Source organism: Tiliqua scincoides, chromosome 6 (assembly GCF_035046505.1).
Source record: "Tiliqua scincoides isolate rTilSci1 chromosome 6, rTilSci1.hap2, whole genome shotgun sequence".
NCBI lineage: Eukaryota > Metazoa > Chordata > Lepidosauria > Squamata > Scincidae > Tiliqua > Tiliqua scincoides.
In genome coordinates this window covers 8,245,342-8,272,638 of record NC_089826.1, presented here as the reverse complement: position 1 = coordinate 8,272,638, position 27,297 = coordinate 8,245,342, and the positions used below count along the sequence as shown (strand labels likewise).

The window sequence follows — 27,297 nt, the reverse complement described above, 5'->3', positions numbered from 1 at the left end:
CCCCGTGGCTGTTGGCCATGAACTCCCCATCATGTTCCTGAGGGCTGGAAGTGACATCATTAAACAGGAAGTGGCCAGAAATATTAACTATATTAAATATATTAAATATAATATTATAATATTATATTTATTATATTATATATTAACTATATTAATTTTAACTGTATTAATCATATCATTAATTAAATGCAGATCTTAAACATATATTATTAATTTGATTTTTCTTTGTAAACCGCTTTGTGAACTTTTAGTTGAAAAGCGGTATATAAATACTGTTAATAATAATAATTAATACACAGCAATATACATGCTTTATAAATGATAAGCTGCTGATCGCTGTTGGAGACAGGATACTATAGTAGGTAGATTTTGTCTGGTCCAGGAGGACTCATTTTTTTAAACTTTGTAAGCATACCAACAGAATTGTTTTATCAAATGAACTTTGTGAACAACCAGTCTGACCAACATTACACACACACACCCCTGTGGACTCCAATCCAACTAGTCATTTCTCCCATTCTCCTTGGATAGGATTGAACCCTTTATTAATTTAATGAAATTAAATTTTTCCAGCAGCTGGTGGGGAAAACAAAAATAGACCATGAAAATATATCAGAGCTGATAAGGGTTTGGTTAGGAAGCTGATTTGTCTCCTATACTAGGAGATGCACAGCTCAAGCCTATGCATGTCTACTCAGAAGTAAGTGCCATTAGAGTCTTTCTTACTTTGGTAAACCTTTATTGGCATATTAGAGGTCCACAGACAATAATAAATATAACATAGCAGATATATACAACTTTACCAGGTATTAGCTTCTGGCCTTTGCCATAGAGACTACCATTAAAAATTCCACCACCAAATTGGTGATGGAAGGGGAATAATCGCTAAGAAGGATTGGGAAAGGATCAACAAGGGAAACAGGAAGAGAAGAAAGAAAAGGGCCAAGTAGGTGAGACCTGAGATTATGATGGGCAGTGCACCAAAGAAGGATATGATCCAGGGTATCTGGTTCAGCTGAACAAAACAAACATAATCTATTTGAACGAGGGGTTTTAGAAAATCTCCCTTGATGTATTGCAGATGGAAATATGTTCAGTCGCGCTAACATGAAAGCCCTTCTTTTGCTCGGATTAGTGAGTTGGACAAAATAATTCACAGGGCAGCCAAGGGAGGGGGACAGTCCAAAGAAAAGGGGTGAACAGGTAGGCTTTAAATTAGACAGTAGAGATGCCATTAGAGTCAATGGGGCTTACTCCCAGGAAACTGTGGATAGGATTGGGCTGGCAATCACTTCATCAATGGCTGATAAGTATTCCCTTCAAATAGCAAGATTCATCACTTTAAAAATACAGCCTTTCCTCTTCAGTCAAACAACAAGATTAATTAATCACTTTAAAAACAGTACCCTTTTTCTGCTCCTGGCCAAGTAAAGTGTGTGCTTGTTTCCCTCTCCCCCCTCCCTTTGCCAACTGCATGGAAGCAACTTTAAGACCCCCTGGTGACTGGTAAAATAGGAAGCGTTTTATTTGGGGAGTGGGAGGAAAGCGGGAGATTGAAAGGGGGGAGTGGAAGAGGGAGGGGGTTGAAAAGAGATTTCACTTTGATGAGAAGCGATCCCAGGCTGGGAACTAGGAACCAACCAGACAAGGATCAGTGAGGGTTAAGGACTGCAAGCGGAGCATGCTCGGAAGAGGGTGGGGCGGCAGCAGCCACTCTCGCAGCTGAGCAACTTCATTTCTTCTGCTTTAAACAAAAAAGCGCAGAAGACGGGCTTGTATTCTGCCCAGGGGTGTGACTGTGTTGCTGGTGTGCTCCCTGGGGCATTTGGTGGGCCGCTGTGAGATACAGGAAGCTGGACTTGATGGGCCTATGGCCTGATCCAGTGGGGCTGTTCTTATGTTCTTATGCGAGAGGACATCCCGCACCTCCCCTTTGAGTTCCGGGCACCGCCCTAAAGAGCCGAGCCTCACAGTTTGAATAACACTGCCTTAGAAGTTTGATCATGTGTACAGTAAAATATGTATGAATTAGCTCATTGAAATGTGTGGATACTTTTTTGAGACACCCGTAAGGTCCAGTTGTGAATACATTCACAATTGTGGAATACCTGCTGTTATGTGACATAATGATTTGGGGCAATTTAGATCTGGGGTTGGTAGTCCATACTGTATCTCTTCATGCTTAATGCTTCAAAGCTGGAGTTTAGTGGCAGTGAGCAGTGGAATCTCGTTCACTATTATGTCAGTATTGCCTAGATAATGTTTCCAAATCTTAAGCCCTTTTCAGAAGTTTAGTCTGATCCTATACACATTTAATGCATACGATAGAAGGTAACACTATGGCAGCAAGCTCTACCTGCACATTCATTGGGGGAGGGGTTTATTACAAGCATAGGTGATATGAATAAACTACCATACATGCATTCACAAGGGTCAACCCAAAGGGCTTGTGAGGATCACAAACTTAATTTTGTGTACTGCAGTTTAGTCTTCTGTGAAATAAGTAGTTCTAGTAATAACTAGAGGTTTTGTTTCCAGCGAGTAAGGTAGGATTATAGCCTATGCCTTACTGTTTACAATGGGTTTACTTCTAAGTAAAATAAATAACACTGTTTTTAAGCATTTCTAGTAACATAATTAAAGACATTTGTTAATGCTTTAATAAACTGGAACTAATTTGTAGAGTTCTTTGTAGCATGCGCAAAATCTGTTTTTCTTCTGGGCAGTTAGTTTCGCAATTTGGCTGCATTGTGCCCCTTGGTAACAAAATCTTAACCCCAGTCATGTGTGTGCCTAACACTCCCATTGCAACTAATCCTGCCTAACTACACATGAACACCTTGTTTGTGTTTTGCTTCTTGACTCCAGTAATTCTCACAAATGTTTGTAGTTCTGAAGAAGAGCACAAGATTTGGACTTGGATCCCTACTTATTTCCATTTATAGGCTTGCTATTTTGTTCTTGATCTTTTACAAAGTACTTCTCATCCACTGGTTCTAAATAATGCCAGTGTCCCTTGCTATTTAATCTTCATAACTATAGTTTTTATAGCATTTGCTTCTAGGTTTATATTTCTGGAGGGGAATTTAGATTAAAAATAGACATAGTCATAATGGTGATGTTAATAAGCCAATATTGTGGAAGAAGGGTTTGGGATACTTAAATTACTGTTCTGGTTGTCTTTGTGTAGCATGGAGATTGAACTACCACTTTAGCTTAGCAGAGTAACGCTGAACACACAGTCAAAGGCAATATGAACATTAATTTCAAAATCTACTGTGATATACCACAACAGCAGTTTTGTCAAGTACAAACATGAGATTACAGTCCAGTAAGATGAAATGCTGTGTAATTAATATTATGACTCAAATTTCTGTTTTGCTGGTATGATCTGCTTTAGTTTCGACTCTCATCTCTGGACTGCTTGATTGCAATTTTTCATGATACTTACTTCTCTGAAGTTTAAACAATGACTAAAATCTTTCTGAGTTTTCAGATAATTTTATAAGCAGACTTTTTAAAACTATAGATGTCAAGGTATATATTGTGGTGAAAAAATGTGATCCATAGGAAGGTGTGAAATTAATGGAAAATTGCAGTTATTTTAACTTGTATGGGCATGGTATGCTTGTAATTGGAGCTTCTATTAAAATTTGTATATCAAACATATCTACGCTAGGAATATTTTTTTTTTCAAGTGAAAATATAATCCTTTAGGTCCTCTTTCTTCATGAGCAATATAGGTCAACAATTCTTGTGTGATTCAGTAGGAATTTGTTACTCTAAATAGATAAGAAATGAAATGTCAGAGGGGAGTTTTGTTTTCAATCAGAGTTTCAGACTTCACACGTGAACATGTCTTAATTGAAATTTTTGAAACTAAATTATAAATTTACATGAAATTTTGTTTTGGTTCCACTTATTGCTGAAGCTCACAAAACTTCAATTTAATGATCAATTATGGCTATACTGCTATAATTTAAAGCGGTGTATCATACTGTAATTGTTTGGATATTGTGGTAGAAGTTTCTGTTTTGTGAACGTATGTGGATAAGTCAGGGCCTCTCTATTGTCTGCAAGTGGCGTTTAATGTTTGCTTGAGTGTACTTCAAGAATGTTTTTCTCATACCTAAAGTGTGAAGCTGAAGACATTGGCAAGCCGATAGATTGAGACTGAAGTGTCACGTAAAGAGTTTGTAAAGCAAGTTATAACCTGTTTATGTGCAGACTTGCTGGATCTAATCCAAGTTCTTTAGTGGATTTATGACTGTGTAGTATGAATTATTACAAACTTGTGTGGGAATCTCTTGCTACTATCACATGATACTGCCTCCAGTGCCTGTGCAGTCTGCTTTACAGATTGGAAAAGTTATTCTTTGTCTGCCCATGGATCTTCTAGTAAAAAAAATGCTCCCCAACAACCCACAGACCTCTTACTTTGCAGATGTTCATAGGTGCCAAAGTGAGTATTGTCCTTGCCTTAACATGAGGGTTTGTGTACATTTCCCCCCCCCCTTTGGGCAAACTACTTTGGTTTCAAGGCTTCCTTCATTTCACAGAAATCTGAGTAAACAGAAAGCAAATGGAAGAGCTTCTATTTCCCTTCTGCTGTGTACATTCAGTATCTTGCATTTGCTTTTTGCTACATGAGCAAATAGAATGGTAAATTGAAACTGTAAAATAAAGGAATTTGATAAACAAGCAAACTGGTGAACAATTTAATTTGCTGCTGTAGTATATATATCAGCATGGCAAGTCAAAACAGTTATTTGTAGCCCTGTATGTGCTTTAATAAACTGCTGAAGCTTTCATTTGTAGGAAATTAAAATGGGTGTCCCAAGTTGCACTATCAAATCAATATAATCAGAAACAATCTTTGTTTCAGTACAATTGAAGTCTGCAGCTTGTTTGTAACTCAGGAGAGAGCAATTGCTCAACTTTTTATCCTTGAATTGAATTTTCAGAAGTACATTTGAAACTGAAGATGTTGGGTGATGCAACCAGTTGTTGACTACTCTGTGCCTTGATTTATAGGCCAGCTGGCCATTATGTATATAGCCTCTTGCTTTACAGTTCTTGATCAGACTCATAAATACTTTTGCAGTCATTCTTGCAAGCTTCAACAGTGTTCAACCTAAATACCAGTTTGTAAAATCAATCTACTCGAGCCCCTTCTGTAAATGTAGTAGCAGCAACTGTTTAGGAACACAGCAGTGGAGGTACGGATGGAGCAAACATTGATGTTTCTCTGTCCTCCTACCCATTGCTGAGACACAGAATATAACCACATGGTCTCAGTCCATAACTCCAGGTGGGAATATAGGCCGATGCCTAAAGAATTTCTCTGTCAGGTCTTCTCTCTATATCACAGTATTTAAACAAAAACTTGCTTACCAGCTCCCTCTGTGGTGTGGGGAAGTATGATCTGACTGGTTCTTGGTTAGACATTCATTTTGGGAGTGATGGGATATCACTTGAGTCTGTTTTCAAGGTGGGTTTTATTTTAATTTATTGCAGTTAATTCTGGAAATGCAAGATTTAGCACAGGATGCTTATTCCACCCTGTGGAATTTTCCACTTGTTTCTGCCTTTCCTTGAATTCCTTTCATGTTTTGGGAATTTTTAAACACTGTTTCTGAGGGGCAGGAAATAATTCGAAATACAAAGTGCTGGAAGGAAGGCAGGAATGCTGGTGAAACCTGGTGCCAAATCTCAGCTGGTATAATCTGATATGTTTGCTTCAGCTGAAGAGTTGCCTTTTGGCTTGCATACTTTTACATAGACCAAGTGCTGTTCTTTTCAACCATGAAATTATGAATCTGATTTCACACAGGTTAATGTTTTGCAGTATCTCACCCATCCACCTTATTCTGGTGGTTTAAATCTGTTTGGTGGTTAATCTAGTACACTTTTATGTTGAAGAGGGATGGTAAACTGATTAAAATGGGGCAGTTTTACAAGAGATGGAAGCTTAAGATGTTTTTAAGGCACTGGTTACTCTGACTTAAACACTTAACCACAGCAGTATCCTACTACATGCTATCTCATGCAGTCGTTATTTGTAAGCACAAAATAAAATAAAATAAACTTAACACCAGCTAGAAGTGCAGGTGGAAAATAATACGTGGAATATAGAGACAGAGAAAGAAAGATATGTGTCGAATGTCCTTGAAGGGATTTTGGACCCAATTCCAGGATGAACCCAACAGAACCCAGTTGTTTCAGAAGTTGCTGAAATATCCTCGTCATTCACTTCATGCCATCTATGTATTGCATTAGGGTTCAACCTTCCTTTTATGTCACAAATATAAATACCCATGTTAAGAAAAGAGCAGCTGGGAATGCTGCCCAATGGCTTCTTGATAAGTGTATTGCAGTGGAAATAAATATGAAGTAAGGGTCTTTGGCAGAGGTTTCTGAACTGGAGCATTGTGACGCCCCAGCCGTGGAAGCCCTGTCTCTGCCCCCTTAAGGGGTGGGGGGAGGGCAAAGGCAGCAACACCATTGCTGCAAATGCGCTGCTGCCAGGAGAGTTTGGGAACCGCTGATCTTTGGGATACCTGCAACATATACAGGGATTGTGCCAGTCTTCCCCAAAGTCAGATGCACATGTTTCACTTGAACACGCAGAATTAGTGTGGCAATCTAAATGCTATAGTGCCTCAAACCCAATTTCTTCTGTCTCTGCAGTTGCCCTGATAGAGGCATAAGAGTGGATGGGGTGTTGTATGAATGATGCATCTCTTTAGTCTGCTAGAATCCTACAGTTGCAGGATTTGCTCTGTAGAAAAGACCAAACATTTGTGCGAATTGGCCTTTTGTCGTGTCTTTAGAACTGTTTGAAAGGGTTGATTCAGAAAGGATGTTTTGGGATGTGGGCTGGTGAATCTTCTGACATGTGTATGTTTTGTAGTGTGCACAAAGAACAAATTGACTTTTTCCTCAAAGATAGGAAATCTCTTACTTTTTTCTCTCTCTCAAGAAGATAATTGCCAGCTACTATCCTAATAGGACCAGTATAGCTGATTGGATGTCTTACCTGGTGAGCCATCAGTCAAGCTACCATAAATGTCACTTTCCCTCATCCTAACTGGCAAAAGTTCTTTTTAAGGAAAAGTAGGCTTGGAAAGCAAAATATCAGTCCACCTTTTTTGGTCTGTTTTCTGAAACTGTATTTATAGAATCTGGAGCTGTTTATGTTGCTTAAAATAAACTTTTTAATGTTTAAGGTTGGCAGTTAAGATCTAGGTTAAGCTCCTTTTCTGGTCAACTACTAGACTATGTAAACTTCACCTGGAACTTACCCTTTCAGCCCAATTTGTTGATGCTTTTTAGAAAAGTCAGCAGTTGATCCTTCTCTGACTCTGCATATTCACAGGACGTTGCCGCTTTTTGTTTTGCATGTTCATCTTTGAGCAGAGAGGACTGGAGGCTACTTTAGCAATGAACACTACAGTTGTTTGGAAGTGCGTATGAATATACACTCCAATCCCCTAACGGAGCGATATTTAGCATCGGAGAGGCCCATGGAGGAGGCCTCAGGACTCCCTGACCCTCCCCAAGGCCAGCCAGACCCCCAGGGAAGGGGAGAAACTCTTGGGTCACCATGGCACCACGTTCACTGTGACACCATTGGGACACCTGCCCAAGGTCCCACCCACAGTCCAAGAAGATCTAATATTGGTTTAATATATTAAAAATAAAACAAACATTGAAATGAATGGGGACCCACCTGAAATTGGCTCGCAACCAGTCTAGTGGGTCCTGACCACAGTTTGAGAAACACTGGTCTATAGCGTTGAACTTAAGAAAAAGCTCTATCTTAATTAGAATTTTTAGAAATAATTATGCAAATACATGCTGAATTTTAGACCTAGTCTTTTATGGCTGATTCATTTACAGCACTTGTAAGTATTTGAGGGGTCCTATAATAAGTCTAATAAAAGGTTAAAAAAGAAATATAGGTCCACCCTTTTTACCCACAGGTTCAAAACCTGTGGTTTTGACTCACGCTGGGATCCAAACCAGCGTTGGGAGAGCCTCACCTGCTCTCCTGGGCATGAGCGGAAGAGTGCTCCAGTCACATCTGGGATGCTTTCAGAGGCCTGGAGAGGCCACACGTCCTCTGCGGGCCTCAGAAAGGCCCCCCAGAGGTATTGGAAAAGCACTAAACTGGGAAGTACCTTTCCAGCACCTCTGAGATCCTTTTTGAGTCGCTTCTGTGGACCTTTAACCACCTCCAGTCATGCTAGTTGGTCCTATTGGATCCAACTCACGGATTCGCTTATCTGCGGTTTTCTGTATCCATGCAGATTCTGGAACGGATTCCCCATGTATACCGAGTTCCAGCTGTACTGCAGTGGAGTACTAAAAGTAAAATTAAGCAATCAACTGCCACATCAGCAACCAACCAACTGCTGCATTATACTGAGTCAGGTCATTGATCCATCAAACCCAACTTTTCACTCAGGTCAGGTCATTGATCCATCGAACCCAACTTTTCACTCAGGTCAGGTCATTGATCCATCGAACCCACTTTTCATTCAGTGTCAGCCAGAGTGACTTACAAAGCTCTGTTACCAGAAATTCTTTTTGGTGGAGGTGGCAGGGGTTGAACTGGAGATTTTCTGCATGTGAAAGCATGCGCTTTCTCTTCATCCTCTCGCCTGTAGGAGTGACTTGAAATTGGCAAATGGGGAGAAGTGCCTAAGACCTTAACTTCTATGCCTTTTATTTATGTGGGAATTTCAGTTGTGTACCTCAGGGATTACAACCCTTTCTCTGTAGCATCATCATCATGTATGAGTAAACTGGCTACTGAAAGTGTGATATAGCTCCAGAGGAGTCTGACTATTCTGGTTTTAATAAGATGGCTGGTGGAGATGACTGGAGCAAAAATTAGAAGAGGCTGTTCAAGTCCATCTCTCAGGTTCTGCAACTCTTGAAGTGAAACAGTTGCCTCTTGGGTTTGTTTTTTAATGTCCTGCTTTATGCTGTGGGCTCAGGGTGACCCATAGCATTTTTCCAATATGTTAGTAGTTTTTCCCCCCAAGGGGTTCACAGTTGAAATAGCTGAAGCAGTGATTCTCAGGCTGTGAGTTGGGACCCACTGGGTGGGTTGTGAGCCTATTTCAGGTGGATCCCCATTCATTTCAATGTGTATTTTATTTTTAATATATTAGACTTGATGTTACCATGGTATGTGACTGCATTTGAGGATATGGTACAGATCTGTACTCTTATACAGATGATATTCTGTATATTCTTTTAACAATGATAATCAATGGGGCTTACTCTCGGCTAAGTGTGGATAGGATTACAGCCTTTGGGATGTTTGGGGAATTTTTTTAAACAAATAAGCAACTGCTAGGGAATGATTAGGAGAGTGATTCTTGTTTTAAATAAATTTTTTAACTTATACTTATTGTAAACTTTTAATTTACTGAGGGCACCATCCTTAACGCACTTTCCAGCACCAACATAAAGGCAATGCAGCTCCAAGGTAAGGGAACAAACATTCCCTTACTTTGAGGAGGCCACCATGAGTGCGACCCAACTGCAGAATGCAGCGCATGCCCCATTGGCACTGCTATGCCAGTGCAGGAAATTTGGTTAGGATTTGGGTCTGAATTAATAAAATTTGATTTGATCATATGGACTTTAAAAATTTTTCCTGCTTGATGATGTCACTTCTGGCCATGACATTACTTTCAGGTTAGTGGCATCACTTCTGGTGTGTCCCGAGAGATTGTCATTCTAAAAAGTGGGTCCCAATGTTAAAAAGTTTGAGAACCACTGAGTTAAAGCAAGCTGGGACAGTGAACATGTTTCTAATTGTGACTAGATAAATAAGCCTATGAGCCCCTTTCACTCTCTGAAGCTGTTTATTTTGGTTGTTTTTAAAATGTTAGTTCCACTTTTCCTATAAGTAATGTGCAAAGTAATGAATAGCTGCTGACATTGTTCTGTCCTGTGTAAGCTGCTGTTTAAAAGTTCCAGCTGGACATATTAACATTACTGTAAGTAAAACTGAAGTTGTGAGATTCAGTCCAGGATAGAACTCTCACCCCTTCTGTAATTTTTTAGAAGGGAAGATTTAGGCAGGTATAGACACTACAAACCTGTCCTTGCAGATTTTTCCTTTTCCCAACTTGGTTAAGGGTAGAGGAGTCCAGTTCACCACAACTGTATTCAGAAGAACTATGGAAGCTATTTTGTTTTTCTTTGTTGCTTTTTGATCCTTTGTTCTCAGTACAGTCATGCTAGAATGCATCTGTTTTGGCAACTTGTATTTTCAAGGATGTCCTTGGGGATCTCTGACTTGGAGGGTAGTTTAGTCTACAAGTGCAAACTGGTGAGGTATATATTTGTGGGAAAGTTTTATGAGCATGTTTCAGCCAAATAGGTTCACAGTACACACAGTTCCTCAAGACTTTTTCATAGGGACTTAGGTAACATGCATATAGTTTGAGATGGGATGAGCAGTCATTTGAAGGGCATAACGAACTGATTTCACCCCCCCCCCCATGAACCTTTGAGTGAAAAAGCACCTGTGCTTGGCAAGTTATTGCTTGCAGTTAAACAATTCATTCTCTTTTGCTGACAGTGCATCTATAAATTACATATGAATTATTTGGTCATCACTGTCACAGGGAAATGTGCTAGATTTTTTTTCCCATCAAAATTTCATCCAATATGTGGGGCAGATGCTGTCCCATTTTCAGACTTGCGGCAGCAGGATCTAAGATGACAATCCTGTGATGTTTTCATGGGAGTAGGTTCCTTTGATTCAAAGGTGTTTCTGGTTAAACATGCTTGGAATTGTACTCCATCTTTTCTATGAAGTATTTGGCACTTTATCCTGTTGGGATAAAGGGATAATCTATTTATCCTATTGCAATTAAACTTAAGTGCATGTACATTTATTTGCTTACTCTTGAGTAAATGTGGCGGTGTATCTTAGTTTTGCTTTCCACATGGCTCAGTATAGGTGTGCGCCACTTACCGATGGGGATACGTTCTCCAATCCCTGTTATGCGATTACGTCATTATGTGAACATTCAGTCCAATCTATTGCCTTGTTGTGTAAACAGATACTCGCTGCCAGACACTAGCTGGCTGCACAGGCTACTGGAGATAGATTGCCTCTTTTTTGCATTAAGAGCCTCTCTGTTGTGTAAACAAACACTCTGCTGCAGCTTATAGGAGATGTGATTGCCTCATTAAGAGCATTTTTATTGTGCTTTGACCACTGTCATATATGTGGTCTGTCATTAAGCAAACAGTTGTTAAGTGGCAGATACCTGTACATTCATCAGCTTGGAAGAAGGGATTTCCTTCTCAGGTGTTTTTGTGTGCTACCTTCATCGGATTGGGACCGTTCTTGTGTTGGATTCCTCTTGGCCTGCCCTTTGCAATGGAGCTAGGCACATTCATGTACTTGCGAGTAAACATGTGGTATGGCTCACTTTCAGTAGGGCTGCATGCATTTTGCTCATCTGCTATCAGCTTATTGGTTGCAGCTTTGTGACTCACCAAGTGGGTCATGACCCACAGTTTGAGAAACCCTAGTATAAGGCATTATGAGGCCTGGGAAAGCCCCAGAATCCAGTCATTAATCAAGTAGACCACTTAGTGATGAAAAACTTGTATGTAACTTCCATGTGTTGTAATTACGTGGCTTATCTTTCAGACTAACAGGGATGCCAAAGGAAAAATATGATCCTCCGGACCCTCGCAGAATTTATTCCATCATGTCAGCTGAGGAGGTAGCCAATGGGAAGAAGTCCCATTGGGCAGAATTGGAAATCTCGGGTGAGTTCTCTGACTTATTTTAATTACCTGTGGGCCCAATCCTATCCAACTTTTCAGCACCCTTGCAGCCGTAATGCAGCCCCAACGTAATGGAAAAAATGTTACCATACCTTAAGGAGCCCCCTGTGACTACCTCACCATCACAGGATGCAGTGCATGCCCCAATGGTATGGCTGCACCAGCACTGGAAAATTGGATAGGATTGGGCCCTGTATCTCATTGCAACTTTTCAGCTCAAGGTGACTCGCAACACAATAAAATGCCATACAGTTAATAACATTCAATTGAAAATCTTACTTACAGAGGCAGGATGGGATGGAGGGGTTGCTTCTCAGTCAGTTATCCACCTACTTCATGGTTCAGTTATCAGTCAGTTATTCACCTGACTTCTGAATGGTTCCATTTGTGTCATGGCAAGCTCAGAAGACTGTGGAAGTCATAAAAATCAAGATGGCAGGTATGCACTTGCCCTCCATCTGAACACTTCAAGTTTACGTTAAGGATTGGTGTGGATATCCTCCACTGAATTCCTGGAAAAAATCCAAGAATAGAATATCTTAAGAAATGTGTGTGATTTTTCTAATCCATACCTAATGTGGAAATGTTGGACGACGGACTGATAGGAGGTTTTTTCTTTCAGAATATGTGTCCATTTCCTCCCAAACTCTTGTACCCGTCCTCTGGGGAAGATCTCACGTTTTCCCTTTTCCTGTCCCTAACCCTCTCTGTGAAAGGAATAAGTGTTTACTTGGGGGTGGGCAACAACAGTACAGACTTTAGTTTTGATGTCTTGAAGGATACTTTTTCTTTTTAACAGGTGCAAAGTTGAACAGTGTCTTGGCAAATACTTTTTATTATAACCCCCATTATGCTGGGGGCTGCAGCACCAAAGGAGGTGGTGGGAAATTTTCTAGAGGAAGCTTCCTAATTACTTAATACTCTCTGCACAATCTTTATTTTAGGTAGAGTGCGGAGCTTAAGTTCGTCACTGTGGTCATTAACACACTTGACTGCTCTCCACCTCAATGACAACTACCTGACTCGCATTCCTCCTGATATTGCCAAGCTTCATAATCTGGTTTACCTGGATCTCTCGTCCAACAAACTCAGAAGTTTACCAGCAGAACTAGGAAACATGGTATCTCTCAGGTGAAAAATCTTGTTGTCTCTTGCAAAATAATTGCAGAAAAATTCTTGCTAGCAATTTTAACTCTGACTCAGCTGTAAAAGTGAATATTAGTTACAGTTTTGAATGGAACGCAGGCACTTCCGCCCTGAAATTTCAGAACCATATTCTGATAAATTGTCTGCTTCCTTGTTTCCATAACTTCCTGTGAAGCTACATGTTACAGTGTAGGTGTTTCTGACATCATGGTGCTCCCAGCGCAGAAGTTGTCATCTATAAACCTGAAAAGCAATGACTGATCCTTGTATGCCCTTTTCTCCTATCTCTTTGAGCTTGTTTATACAAGATAGTACTCTTAGGATAACAACCCGCGTCTGGTTGAGTAAAGAATCCCAAGATGCTCTTATTTGCTGATTTGCCTTGGATCTTTCAGAGTTTCTTGACATAACAACCCTGTTATTTACCTGATTTTTCATCCCACCAAAAGAGAGATTAGATAGGATCTCTAAGTTTTGCCAGGAGTCAGTGATATTCTTTTAACTTCCAACTACTGATTGACTTTTTTCAACATGCAACCAAATTGCAAATAACTGATTGTGTAAACCCTTCTCTTTTTTTTATTTATTTGAAGTTTAGGTGTGGAGCTTGTTTTGTGTGAAGGGGGTGGTGGTTGCTTTGTGTTAGTACACCCAGACTTCTGTACTGGGAGGATCTCCCATTTTGTCACTCAAAGGAACAATAAAACCAAAGGTGGTATTTTGCAAGATGAGCATCATACATGATGCATCTTATGAATCCTATTAAGCCTTCTTAATAAAGTGTTTCTTATTTTTTTAGGGAATTGCTTTTAAACAACAATTTGTTACGAGTTTTGCCTTATGAACTTGGACGGCTCTTCCAGCTGCAAACGCTAGGTTTGAAAGGTAAGAGATGTACACATGTGGGCCACTCTGTTCTACACATGCATGCTTTAGTTCCTCCAACTTTCTTTTCTAAGTTCGACACAGAAATTTATAGGACTTAAGGACAAATTTTGTTGAAAATACAGGTACTATACTGAGGGCACAATCCTAACCAGATCTACTCAGAAGTAAGTCCTATTTTGTTCAATGGGGCTTTCTCTCAGGAAAGTGTGGCTAGGATTGCAGCCTGAATTTCTTAGCCCACTGTTTCATTTGTTAATTCAACAATAAATTTTATAAATCCTGAATTGTCTTTCCCTTTTTGTTTCCTTTTTGCTGTGTCCTTTCTCTAACTTCCTGCCAAATCTTTGGGGACAAATCACACTTTGTTGCTGTTAACCTTTCCCCATCACCTGTAGTAGTTTAATGGAGAGCACCATTGTAATTAACCCAACAGAAGTTACTACCTGCAAAATGCCTTGCTAGTCTGCATGCGGATAGAAAAAAAGATGCATGAAGAAGCATTGCAGGGTAATTTCAGTAGCAATGGGCAAGCTGTTTTTTCAGAAAGGTTCCTTGGCTGATGGGATTTAAGGAATCTGCTGCTGTTTTATTAGGGTTTGGGATGGGTTATTTTTATGTGGAGTATTGTTTTAACTTTTCTGAATATGAGGTATCTTATGCTAGAAAGGTGGAATATAACATTTCCCCTGGTAAGCTTTTCCTGGTAACACCAGAATTCCCTAGAACAGCAGTTCCCAAAGTCCTATTTGGACATTGGGACCGTAGGTAAGTATTTGCGGAGGGGGTTGGTCCCAACAGCACCACAGTGATCATGGCCCCTGGAACCTAGGGGCTTTTTGCTTTACCTTGGGGGGGGGGGGGTCACACTGGCCTCAGGGACAGTCTGGGAGGCCCACAGCCCCCTTTGCAGGCCTCCCCAATGCTAGAAGTAGCTCCATTCAGGCAATGGATTTTCACACTTTCTAGCAAGAAATTCACTTTCTCGCTTAGCAGAAAATTTTGCTGAATTCTGTTCTTCAGTAGGCAACACTAAGTCTACACCAAAGTGAGCAATTAATCAGAATAGCATAGAGCGAACAGGTACATTGTAAAGAGTGGTGGTTAGTATCAAGAAGTAGTTTCCTTAGTGTTTGTCTCTTCAAATTCTTCCTCAAAACTCATATTTTTACCTAGCATTTTGTTTATCTTCTTTTCCACTTGCAACCATGCTTTGTGTGTGTGTAGCAGCATTTGCCGGTATTTTCCTCTCCTTACCTTCTATAGTTGTTTTCCCCATATGTATTTTAGACTTTGCCTTTGTTGGGAGCAACATCCTGTCTGTCACTTTGTATTTTGCTGACGTGGTTATAAAGAAAAATACTTTTTTGTATGTTAACTAGATAAACTTGAAATACCCATAATTGGTGCACTGGTATTGGGTATAAAGTATTATTCCCTAGAAGCTAAAATATCAGTTGTCATGTTTCTTTGTCATTTTAGAATCCTGTGGACCAGGAGGAGGAATGTAAAAATTAGAATCCAGATGCGAGAGGGTCTCTCCGTAGTTATTACAGGTTTACTAACAAGATTTTCATGCAGTGCCAATTTTAAACATTTTGCTTTGATTGCAGGCAATCCTTTGTCACAAGATATTCTCAGCCTGTACCAGGACCCAGATGGGACACGAAAATTATTGAACTACATGCTTGACAATCTAGCAGGTTTGTTTTTATTTTGATACTTGCAAAATGCCCATAATGTTGACAAACATCTATTGGGTGTATGTAGTGAGTGTAGGGAAGGCTCTGTATTGCAAGTACTCATCAAAGATGCTGGTGCACTGTGCTTGCAGAAACCCACTGTATCTTATGATGGGTGAGAGGGGGCCTTGCGTTCAGCAGCCTTCTTCCTCCACCCAACTCTTGTTCTGAGATAAAGTGGTACTAACTTCACTACCTAGGGCAAGTAAGAAGGGGGTTACTTTGGCATTTGTCCCTAACAGTTGCATTGCAGAATCCTACATTCCCAGGAGTTCCCCAACTGCAGAGTAGTAGTGTAGGGGTAATGGTTATAGGAGCAAGGCAACATGCTTTGCTGTGAGTTGGTCGGATTAAAGATCACAATAAGGATGTTATGAAAAAGGGGTAACACAGTAATAGGTAGTTACAAGCAAACATGTGCGAAGAGACTTGGGCTATTGAAAACCTAAGCATAGTTCTTGCAATGCAAGGCAAGTAGATAAAGGCAGAAAATAAAGGGAAATCTAGTATGATATCCTATACTCAATCCCTGTTCTAACTGACTCCAAATGATGCTTCCAATAGCACCTCTCTTCTTGAAAGATGGACTGGATCTTGATAATGCATCACTCAGTCAGAATTGAGGTCAAAAACCCAAGAGCATCCTTCAGCTTAACTTTTGATACCTTTTGTTTGATGTCACTCATTGGTTATGGCAGGACCATTTTCCTGGACATCCTTAACTGCCTTCAGACCCAGGTCAGATGCCTAGTCTGGGTTTATGTCAATTCCATTAGGGCAACTACTCTAAAGTAGTGTCTTCTGGGATGAAAGAATTTCAGCCCTAAACAATAGCTCGTGTGCTGACCTCTAATGATTCTATTCTAAACTATTTGCTAACCCATTTTAAAATAGCAGAGGGGGAAATCTGAGGTTTTTTAACCACATGCACCCTGTGGAAATTTTTTTTGGGATGGAAGACTTTGCCCAATAGCATCATTGCCCCAAAATGCAGTGTTTTCCTTTTTCTTCCTAGCAGTAAATGGCAGCCATTTGCTTTTATGTAGAGGTGGGGGAAAAAATGGTGGTAACAAAATAAACTCATAATATCAGTTTCTAGCTCTTGTTAATATTGAAACTCAATCTTTCAGTTCACCCAGAGCAGCTGCCTCCAAGGCCATGGATTACATTAAAAGAACGTGACCAAATTCTGCCGTCAGGTATTTATGCAGCCATTTTTCTCTTTCATTGATGCTTTAAAGGGGGCTCTCTATATTTAGCAACAAAGTCCCTTTTATACTTTTAGCAGAATCCCAACTTTTGCTTTTTGAAAGAAGGTTCCTGGTGCTCCTGATTGCAGAAGCTCCTTGAAAATGTGCAAATCAGACTGAGGCATTGAAGTTTTAAAAGGCTGTGCTCTTTATTCAAGCCTCATTCATTTTTGATGTTAAGTACAGAAATATCCTTCCTCCTCCACTGCCCAGCTACTACTTTAAACCATGAAAGATGGGAGGCTGCAGGGAGCTGAAGAACCACTCCCAGAGTTCTCTTCTGTCTATCCATTTTCAAGAAGCTGCCAGGGGAGTGAGGGGGTGGATTGGGACACACATGCATGAGACCACACACTTCAACAATGGTGCATGTGTGCATGCGTCAGTTCTGTTTCAGCTGAAACGATCACAAGTTGTAAGTGGGTTGTGATCAGAGATACAAGCTCTTTGGAGCAGTGGGGAGACTTGCAGAGGGGGCTACAAGCTCCCTCCTGCACCCTCTGGGTGGCCAGCATTACAAAGCCCCTTGGTCACAGTGGCAACACAACCACTGCGATGCTGCCACCCCCCTCCCAGTGCTTACGGGAGTCCCAACATCTGAGTAGAAGTTTGGGAACCTTTGCTCTACACTGCCAGTTAAACAGATCAGGAAGTGCTAACAACCAACTTTTAGCAGAACTGCACTGCTTAAAATTGCTGTTAGAACTGCACAAAATGCTGTCACTGTGTTTATTACTGGAGTATAGCTAGATTGTATGTGTTGAGTCAAACTGAACATAGGCATTCAGTAGCTGGTTTGAGTCCTCTACTGCACTGAGTGCTCTGTGTAATGTCAGAAGAGAATTATTGTGAAATATTGTATAGCTGCTTCTATGAGCAGGACGTACCATACTAAAAGAATGGCAATTCCTTTTCTCAGAAGAAGCTGTGTGGACCTCTGTTGTTGCTGTCTAGTGTTGCACTGTTCGTATGAGCTGTGCAAGATGGAGCCAATTCATACCTCCTGAATCTGTCCTCAGGATCTGATAAATTTTGACCTGTTGTTCTTGGTTACTTGAATAGTATAATTTGTATCTTTTTCCCCTTAAAAATTATCTAGTACGCCTTGCGTACGTTATCTAACATTTCCGCAGATATGTTCTTAAATACATATGATCTGTGATATGACCATATTCTAAAACATTTTCTGGAAGATATTTTTTTAATTAGCAACTTACTCTGAGAGAAATGCCTTGTGCTAAGTGATGATAACTTGTGTCAAAAGCAGCAAGGTACCTTACTATATTCACCGAAAGATGTTTGTTTTTCTCCCTCCCAGCTTCTTTTACCGTCATGTGTTACAATGTGTTGTGTGATAAATATGCCACCCGACAGCTCTACGGCTACTGCCCATCTTGGGCATTAAATTGGGAATACAGAAAAAAGGGAATCATGGAAGAAATTGTGAACTGGGATGCAGATATTATTAGTCTTCAGGTAATGCCAGCAAAATATTCTTTTCATCACAGTTTAGTAGGACTGTATCTCTCTTCATTCTTTTTAAGATGCTGATGGTGACCTTGGAGCATCTCTGTAAATTATTATTTAGAGCAGTATATATGCACAGTCTTTTATATGTTGTGTTAGACACAAAGCAAGGCTGGCCTTTCCTTTGCTGCTGCTACCGCATCACAGATGTGAAACAACAAGCAATGGAGGGAGCCCTCATCCCACAGCTCACGTGAGAGGTCAAATAGTCACCCTCACACTGAGCAGTTGCGTCAGGCCAGTGTGGGCTCCAAGGAAGCTTCAGAGGGCCAGAGGCTCATTGGAGACTGGGGGCTCCCTGAGGGCCGCATTGAGAGGCCCCAGGGCCGGGGTTTGGGCACCCCTGTGTTAGAGGAAAAATACAGCGAACATGGTAAGATGTGAAATTATACAAAGAGATATGCAAGTTAAACTCTTTTGGTTAAGCTAATATTGTTCCCTTCCTTAAATTGCACTATGGTGTGACTGAAGAGGGATGTTAGTTCTCTCTCTTCTATAATAGTAGAGTTTATCCAGTGAAATTGATTGGCTGTAGATTCAGAATCCAAAGAGAGGACTTCATAACTTACCGAACTCATTGTGCTGGGCACAAGCTTAGATGGCTTTAAAGGGAGTTAGCCTGGTCTGCTGTGAACTCATCTATCAGTGGTGGTTAAGGCATGATAACTACCCTCTTCAGAGGCAGGATGAACTTGGGGGCTGAGCAGAGGAGGAGAGGCTGCAGCAAAGGAGGGCTGTTTTCTTTTACCTCCTGCTTCCGGTCTTCCCAGAAGTATCTGGCCATTATGGGAAACAGGATGCTAAACTTGATGGACTTCTGATCTTTAATGTTCTTAGTGTTGCTGCTGCTGCATACCACTGCAGCAACATGGTCACATAGGAGAAACCCACACTATGGACCCTCCCCACACAAGCGTCACCCCTCCTGATAATGGACAGCAGTGAAAGAAAGTCCAGCTTTCTCAGCACAGCTTCTTTCAGTGTAATCTTAATTGTGCTTGTTTCCAGGAAGTTGAAACTGAGCAATACTTCACCCTCTTTCTGCCAGCATTAAAAGAGCGTAGATATGATGGATTTTTCTCTCCAAAGTCACGTGCCAAAATCATGTCAGAACAGGAGCGAAAGCATGTGGATGGTTGTGCAATATTCTTCAAAACTGAAAAGTAAGAGACTGTTGCTGACTTGTCTGAAATAGAACCATGAAATAATTAGCATGAAATACTTGCATGAAATCGGCACCTGTGTTTTGCAGTCGTGCAGTGGGCTTGAAATTAGCGCATCTGTTTTTTAAAAAATAAAACAAATCACTTCATACTGATGTGGAAGTGGCATTTTTTTATTTCTGGCGGTCATATTTACTTTTTCTCTTCCATAAATTGCATGTTTTGCTGGGAACATTGTTTTAATGAAGGCAGCTTATATAGATACTGACTGTGATGATGTGGGCATGTTTCAGATTCACATTGGTGCAAAAACACACTGTGGAGTTTAACCAAGTGGCAATGGCAAACTCTGAAGGATCAGAAGCTATGCTGAATAGAGTGATGACAAAAGACAATATTGGAGTTGCTGTCGTGTTAGAGGTGCACAAGGAACTGTTCGTAGGAGGTAGGTGTCCTACAATTTCCAGCTATTTAAGCTAAGAGTGGATAACGCATGCTAGGCTTTTAATACATTAATTCTTCCTATGGAGTAAGTGCAACATCTAGAAGTACAAATCGAGCTGATCTAAACCAGTTGTTTCCTTCAGTGTCTGCTGAAGCTGGTTTTAAAATGGGAAGTCTATTCATACCTATGGTTCCAAACAACCCCCCAGTACTTCAGCATGTTCCCTTTGGCCTTATCAAGTCAGACCATTGGTCCACCCAGCCCTGCCTACGCTGCCTGCTCTGACTGTTAGCAGCTTTCCAGGATCTTCTCCAGCCTTGCTTATCTGCTGTTCTTTCTTCTGGGGATTTCCAAGCTTGAATTTGGTACATTTCTGCATCCCTTTCTGTATCCTTATCTAGAGAGAAATGGAGTTAACATTGTATCTTTACGTTTATGCCTTGACCTTAGGTATGAAGCCACTTCATACAGTGGACAACCAGCTGCTTCTTGTTGCCAATGCCCATATGCATTGGGACCCTGAATATTCAGATGTAAAGCTTGTCCAGACTATGATGTTTGTCTCTGAACTGAAAAGTATCCTTGAAAAAGCCTCTGGCAGGCCTGGAAGCCCAACAGCTGATTCAAATTCGATCCCTCTGGTGCTGTGTGCGGATCTGAACTCACTGCCTGATTCAGGTATGTAGAAATAATTGTTTCTTCACATTTTGATACTATCTTTGTTAGCAGTATGTTGTATCATCTTTCCCCACCCAGTTATGTGTTGGAGACTGGGCTTTTTAATGTTCATGTTGTGAGGGAGAGATAGATAATATGTTTAACTGGTGACATAACTGATTATTTGGGAGTGGGGAAAGGAGAAAAGAAGGATAAGCATTCTGTGTCCTTTTTATGTTATGGGCAGCCCAATTCTAAGCTACCTGATGCCCAGAGGAGCAGCGGTGCCAAAATGGCTATGGTACCACGCTGGGCAGCCGCCAGCATCTCTTTGAGGGAAGGGGACATTTGTTCTCTTCCCCAGGTAAGGGCTTAGGCCCTGCAATGGGACCTCTCAAGTCTGTGCCAGCTATTTTGCTGGCACAGAGTTGAGAGCACCGCCGATCCTCATTATGTAAATGTTTTGGGTCATCTTGAGACATGCAGACCAAATCTGTGTGTGCATTCCTTTTTTGGGAGAAGTTCCACTAAGTTGGGTGAGGTTTACGCTCTTAAGTGTGTGTACGATTGTAGCTTTCAGTCAGATGTGTCACGTTGAACCAGTGCAGTTTGTTACTGAATTCCTTGCCCAGATTAATAGCTCTTCCTTTATATATTATATAAGATAAACACTCTTTCATTATGAGATGCTCCATAACATAACACAAAATAGCCTTTCCCTTTTGTAAACCTAACCAACAATGTTGAAACACTATTGATGGTTGTATTTCTCTTAACTACTGAGTAGTTTATTATCTATTTAAAGCTTTTCATGACCAACAAGGAAGAATTCTCACCAAGCTAAGTCCACAACTGCTGCTTGTATTTGCTCATGAGCATACAATGAGTTTATCTTAACTTAAAGGCAACCATGTGGTATAGGTCAGCATTGGTTTTAGGGAACAACAGTTTAACTGTTTTTGTTTAACAAACAGGTGTTGTGGAATATTTAAGCAATGGAATAGTAGCTGACAACCATAAAGATTTCAAGGAGTTGCGGTATAATGAGTGTCTTATGAACTTCAGTGGTAATGGGAAGAATGGAGCTTCTGAAGGAAGAATTACACATGGTTTCCAACTCAAGAGCTCCTATGAAAACAACTTGATGCCTTATACCAATTACACCTTTGATTTCAAAGTAAGTAGTAATGATTGTTAAGTGGCAAGCTGCCTTTGACCTGAAATCAGGTTGTGACCTCAGTAATTGACTCTCATAGTAAACAAAAAGGCATTGCAGATCCAAGTTTTGAAAAGTGATGGTTTGATTTCTTTAAGCAAAGACCTGGTCCTGTGCTTCCCTATCATTCAGGTAAAATGCTAATGGAGATTTCAGCACTGTAGTATATCTGCTGCGCCAGTGCACAATAGATATGGGCATTGTGCACCAGGTTGTGCACAATCCCAAACCAGAGATACAGTAAAAGTTGTGTTACCTGTTGCTTAGTTAAGTGGCAAACACATTTAACCGGCATCCGCATGGCTGGTGAAGATGCCAGTTAAACAAGTGGGTTGCTTAATGAAGCATCTCTTAAGCAAGCTAAGCCCCCTCCCTAACTTCTCTGTCACGCATCCCTCTGAGTACACCTCCACCCTTCACAAAGGCTCTAGGATTAGAGATGTCCACTTGTTTCCACATAAGAACCTCAGGAGGACAGAGAGGTATCACTGAGGGAGCCCTGCCAGGTAAAGAGGGAGCTGAAGGAGCCTTGGGGATGGTGGACGCTTTAACAACATAATTAAATAATTGGAGTCCCTTGTTCCCCCATATGTTCTTTTAACATGCTTTGCTATGCAGCTTGATGCAGAATTTGGGCAACAGAAAAGAGAAATTATTAGTGCAATATCTCTGTAAGTTCCTTGCAGAGTTACAAGGCTCCATGTCATTTCTGCAGTAAGAGATACAAGCAGGGTTTGGATTTTGGGTCTACACTCTGGCTGCAATGGTATTGAATGTTTGGGCTCTGCATTTTTGTTTCTTCTGGAAGCCGAGTCCTTTCAGCACAGCACACTCCTTGGTGCAGTAAATACACAAAGGGTGTGTGCCACGTGCTTCTCAGCTTATAGCAGACATGTGATAGGGAGCGTAGATTGATGGAAGTTTGCCATCTTGTTTCCCCAGCATGTTTTAGGGGTGCCTGCCCCTCACATTTTTGTGTGGCAATATTTTTTTTTTTTTTGCTTTAGCTACCCCAGCGTTTCAAGCAGTGAACACCCATCTGCACTCCAGCCACAGCGCTTCTGGGACGCAATTTTCCGTTCCAAGCAAGCCTGATGAGGCCTTGGTCAGCTACCTTTTAACAAATAAATCAAAGTGTAGCCCACGCCTTCTGTCACCTCCCAGTTCCTGATGTACTGGTGCAACAAGAGGTGCAAACCTCAGGTAGTACTCAGCTTCTGTTATTAGAAATGTCCATGCAAGCAGAAGGAACCCTTCTGCAAGCAGAATGCCCCTTCCGTTCACAAAGGGTGCTTCCAGCAACAGAAGCATTAAGGTGCTTCCCTCAGCTTCTCCATTAAAAAAGGGGGCAGTATAAGATGGCTCTTGGTGGATGAATTTGTTAGGGGGGGGGGTCTTTTTTTTTTTTTTAAATCAGTATTTCTGTTTCTTTCTCCAGGGTGTGATTGACTACATTTTTTATTCCAACACTCACATGAACGTGCTTGGTGTCCTGGGGCCTTTAGACCCTCAGTGGCTGGTTGAGAACAACATCACTGGGTGCCCTCACCCTCACATCCCTTCAGACCACTTCTCACTGTTGACGCAGCTTGAGCTCCATCCTCCGTTCCTGCCTCCTCTCAATGGTGTCCACTTACCTATCAGGAGGTAGTGGAGCCCTGCCCCTTTTGCGGGCTGGGACCTGTTTGTTTGTTTATGGACCTGTACAGTTGTAAATCAAAGTATGTAGGAGTGAAGTATGGCCAACCTTTTAAAAGCTGTTGCTTCAAGCTCCTTTTCATTATGTGTTTTGATGATAAGATTTTGCACATTTTTTGGTGCATATTGGTACCATTTGGCACTAGGGCTGGAACCAAAGTTGTTGTTTGTTCCCTTTCCAGGTTTTTGTTTTTAAGATATATATTTATATCTATATTTTAAACTGGCAAGCTTTGTTGGTTTCATTGAAAGCTGCCTTTATAAATGGACAAGTCAGATGGGAGGATTTGCTTATATGTACATATCCACAGCTAATGTTTTTTCCCCCCCAGATTATCGCAAAGTGAACCATACCTCCCTTCCCAGCCTCACGCTTGTGCGTGGCTTTTTTTAAAAGCATCTTGAAATAAGAGTGGGTACAATTGATGTATTGGTCTCGTTGGGAAAAGTTTATAATTGGAAATAGCACTTACTGTTGTTGATTTGTTGAGCAGTATGGCCTGACGTCCCCTCCCCACTGAAGTCTCATATTGAATTTAGAAATCCAAAGGTATTGCCTGGCTCTAAATAACTTTCTGCCACTGCAATAATATGAAACTCCATTGAAGATTTTGCCTGTGTGTGCCATTCCAACAGGGCCTGTTGTTCTGTATTTTGTTTGAGTTACGTGTGCAAGTTTCATTGAAGCAGTGGAGTTTGCATGTAGCAGGGCAGTATTTACACCTGTGAATCTTCTGGTCTGGTAAACCACGTACATCACTGACTCCCTGTTGTTTACTGGAAGGCATGAGCCGTTACGTAGCTGATAATGGGAATGTTACAGATCTCCTTGAGGTGCTCCCCAGCAGCAGTCGTCTTTGTAGAAGAATGTCTGCGTTATTAATCAGACCATGCTTTGAGAGACCCAGCCTTGACAATCCATCAGACCCCATTGAAGCAGGGAGAGAGAGGAGTTTGAATTCTAAACATAGATTGGGGAGAGGCACACAGAATCCTGTGTTTAATATTAGTGGCAAGAATTCTTGTGGGTGGTTTCACAAAAGAGCAAATATGTTTCTACCCCCTTCCATGGAATCCTTATTTTCCTTTTAAATTGGAACTCCATTCTCCAAAAGAAGCCGTTGAAAATATTCAGCCAAGAAGGGTACAGGGGAAAAAAAACTCTAGAAATGATTTTTGCCTGTTCTTTGAGAGAAGTGACATGTCTGGGCACATTTCGCCTCCGTGTCAAAATGAGAGAGTAGGGCCATAATCATTCTGGGGATTATTTTTTCCTGGTCCTAGTTGCCAAATAACCATCTTTTGCTTTTAACAATTCTTTTTGTTTGTGTGTTCCTATTTTTCTCTCAAAGGTAACTTTTTAAAAAAACACTGCTGGTTCATTCCCAATGGTTAATTGCTCTCTTTAAAAATGTGTTATCAATGTTTCTATCTCCATGCTCCAGGTGGCCATTTGAAACCCTTTGTGCCTCAGGAGCACAGTAAAATCACCATGCTGTCGCTTTAGAAGGCTGTGACTGCCATCTGCCCTGAGCTACTGTTGAGTCACCACCATTCATTTCAGTGGGGCTTGGGTAGAATTACTCCAGGTCCGTTGAAATCATGAACGGAGGTGGCTTAACCGTAGCTCTTTAGTGGATTGAGCTGTTTCAGACAACAATAAAGGGCAAGGTTCTGTCTGTGTTTTTTAAGTTTTTCTGTATTCTGCTCCTTTGCTGCTATATGAGATTCCTTGAGCTTATATTTTAAACTTTTCATGCACTTTACTGTTTCTAGTCTCAAAATGTGATATTTTTAATAAATGAGATTTTTTTCCATTATGTGATTGAAAATTTTTAAAGAGCCTATATTTGTCTCATTCATACACATAAAAAAGAAAATTAAAAGAGTAAAACAGTTAAATAGTTTCAATCCTAAGGCACAATTGTCCATTATGCTGAAATGTATATCTTTTAACTGTGTGTGGTTTTTTTCTTCCCAGTTTGCTAGCTATGTGTAAAATGACAAAGGAAATTGAATCAGGCTTCTGTAGAAATTACTCCCTCTTCTTGATTTGTGTTTTATGGGGTGGGGATGAGTTGCAGCAGTTGCTTTGTTGAAGACTGTAATTCCCTTTCAAAAGTGCCTACCGCTGGAGAGGTTTTTCATCAGTTTGAAGTTCATGTGACAATTCAAGGAGAGGCTACAAAGAACAAGAAACTGCTGTAGAAAATGGTAGCCCTCAAGTTCTCCCACTTTCCAGTAACTGTGTAGTGAAACTTCACACCCTGCCATCCTTTTTGGTGTGCACTTACCCGCCGACCCCACTCCAAATGATTGGCTCACCCTGGTGGGGTGGAAAAATGCTCAGCATGATGACATCAGGAGATTATGCTATACTAAGAGAACTTGACATGGGGAGAACTTGACATGGGGCTACCATTTTTGACAGCAGCTCCATTTTTCTTGTAATGTGTAGTTCTTCCTTCAGTGTAAATAACTCACAAAGCGCGATAAAAAATTTTCTCCTTTAACAAAAACAGCATTTTCTCTCCTCCTCATCTTGGTGCAGGTATCTCTTTTTATATACCTCAAAACTGTTACGTACATGGTCATGTATATATACATTGACAAAGCAATTGCAATATAGTACTGGAAAGTAGAATAGCATGAAAAACTTAAATTTTGTGGACATTACCTTTTTTAATTTCATTTTTTGTAAGGACACAGTCTATCAGAGGAAGTTCTCCTGCTTGAGTCCCATGGAAATAATGGAAGTTTCCAGCTCCTGTCCACCTCTGTGGGCCTTCAGCAGGAGTTCTTCCTGCTGGGTTGTGATCCAGGTCATCTACTGTATCTTTACTTGGAGGCATTTTCAGTCTGTTGTCTTTCATGCTCTGGAGGTATGCACTAACAATTCTCCTCCTCTTCACATGTGCATGTTAACTAGCAATGTGAGCAATATTTCCTACCATACTTCACTCCCAAATATTTTTTTGAGATGTTTGTATAAAATGGAGTTAAAAAAAAAATTCACCTGTGATTGTATATGAACTGCAGAGGAGCCGGTTTATTAAATAATAATTGAAAAAAAACACAATCTTTTGTAACGTTGTCGGGAAGGGAGGGAAATAAATAAAAAGATTGGGAAACATTGTAAACAGCTCAATTTCTTTTGTTTTTTTAGTTGTAGTTACCCAGTGTGCTCTGGTGCAGGATGGTGTTGAGATGGCTTTCCTCTGCTTTGAAACGGACTTGTACATTACTGTGTAACTGTCTTCTCTTTCTTTTTCTCAAAATACCTTTTCAGAAGTTGCATAGTTCTTTTTCTTTTAAGTGGGTTATTGTCTTGGTTCTGGAAAGCACAAGGAGGAGATTCACACACAAGGGCTTCTTGGCTTACTGTTTCCCAAATACGGGGGGCTCCCATATCTTCGGATTCATTTATCCGTGGATCAAGTCTTCAGGGCCCCCCACACCTCCCCCCAGTGCACATTGCCTTTGGAAGGTCTTCTGAGACCAGCAGAGGTCATGGACATCCATCCACAGCCTCTGCCGGGCTCAGACTGAACCCTAGAGGCAAAAAACCAATTTTACAAACCAATCGGAAGTGATGTTTTTAATGTCTTATAAGGTAGGCGTCCCTTCATATCTGCAGATATGGGGGCATGCCTGTAGTACCTCAGAACCATATTGTAAGTTATTTTAAACGGCAGCTTCTGATGTGGTGCAGAGGAAGCTTCTGCTCAACACAAGT

General features: G+C 40.8%; 1 protein-coding gene across 2 annotated transcripts in view; it reads left to right on the top strand.

Moving 5' to 3' along the window:
* CNOT6L (CCR4-NOT transcription complex subunit 6 like) overlaps positions 1-26,685 on the top strand; it is a 39,936-nt gene extending 13,251 nt beyond the window's left edge. Inside the window, exons 2-12 of one of the 2 annotated variants that reach the window (XM_066632614.1) lie at positions 11,693-11,814; positions 12,777-12,963; positions 13,778-13,863; positions 15,477-15,566; positions 16,736-16,804; positions 18,174-18,331; positions 19,391-19,545; positions 19,839-19,990; positions 20,441-20,668; positions 21,622-21,824; positions 23,302-26,685. In XM_066632614.1, coding sequence (XP_066488711.1) covers positions 11,703-11,814; positions 12,777-12,963; positions 13,778-13,863; positions 15,477-15,566; positions 16,736-16,804; positions 18,174-18,331; positions 19,391-19,545; positions 19,839-19,990; positions 20,441-20,668; positions 21,622-21,824; positions 23,302-23,514 — 1,653 coding nt within the window. In that variant the 5' untranslated portion in view covers positions 11,693-11,702 and the 3' untranslated portion in view covers positions 23,515-26,685. Of the gene's footprint in view, positions 1-11,692; positions 11,815-12,776; positions 12,964-13,777; positions 13,864-15,476; positions 15,567-16,735; positions 16,805-18,173; positions 18,332-19,390; positions 19,546-19,838; positions 19,991-20,440; positions 20,669-21,621; positions 21,825-23,301 lie in introns of those variants that run through there. The other variant, XM_066632615.1, reaches the window with a different exon arrangement.
* The last annotated feature ends 612 nt before the right edge of the window (positions 26,686-27,297 follow it).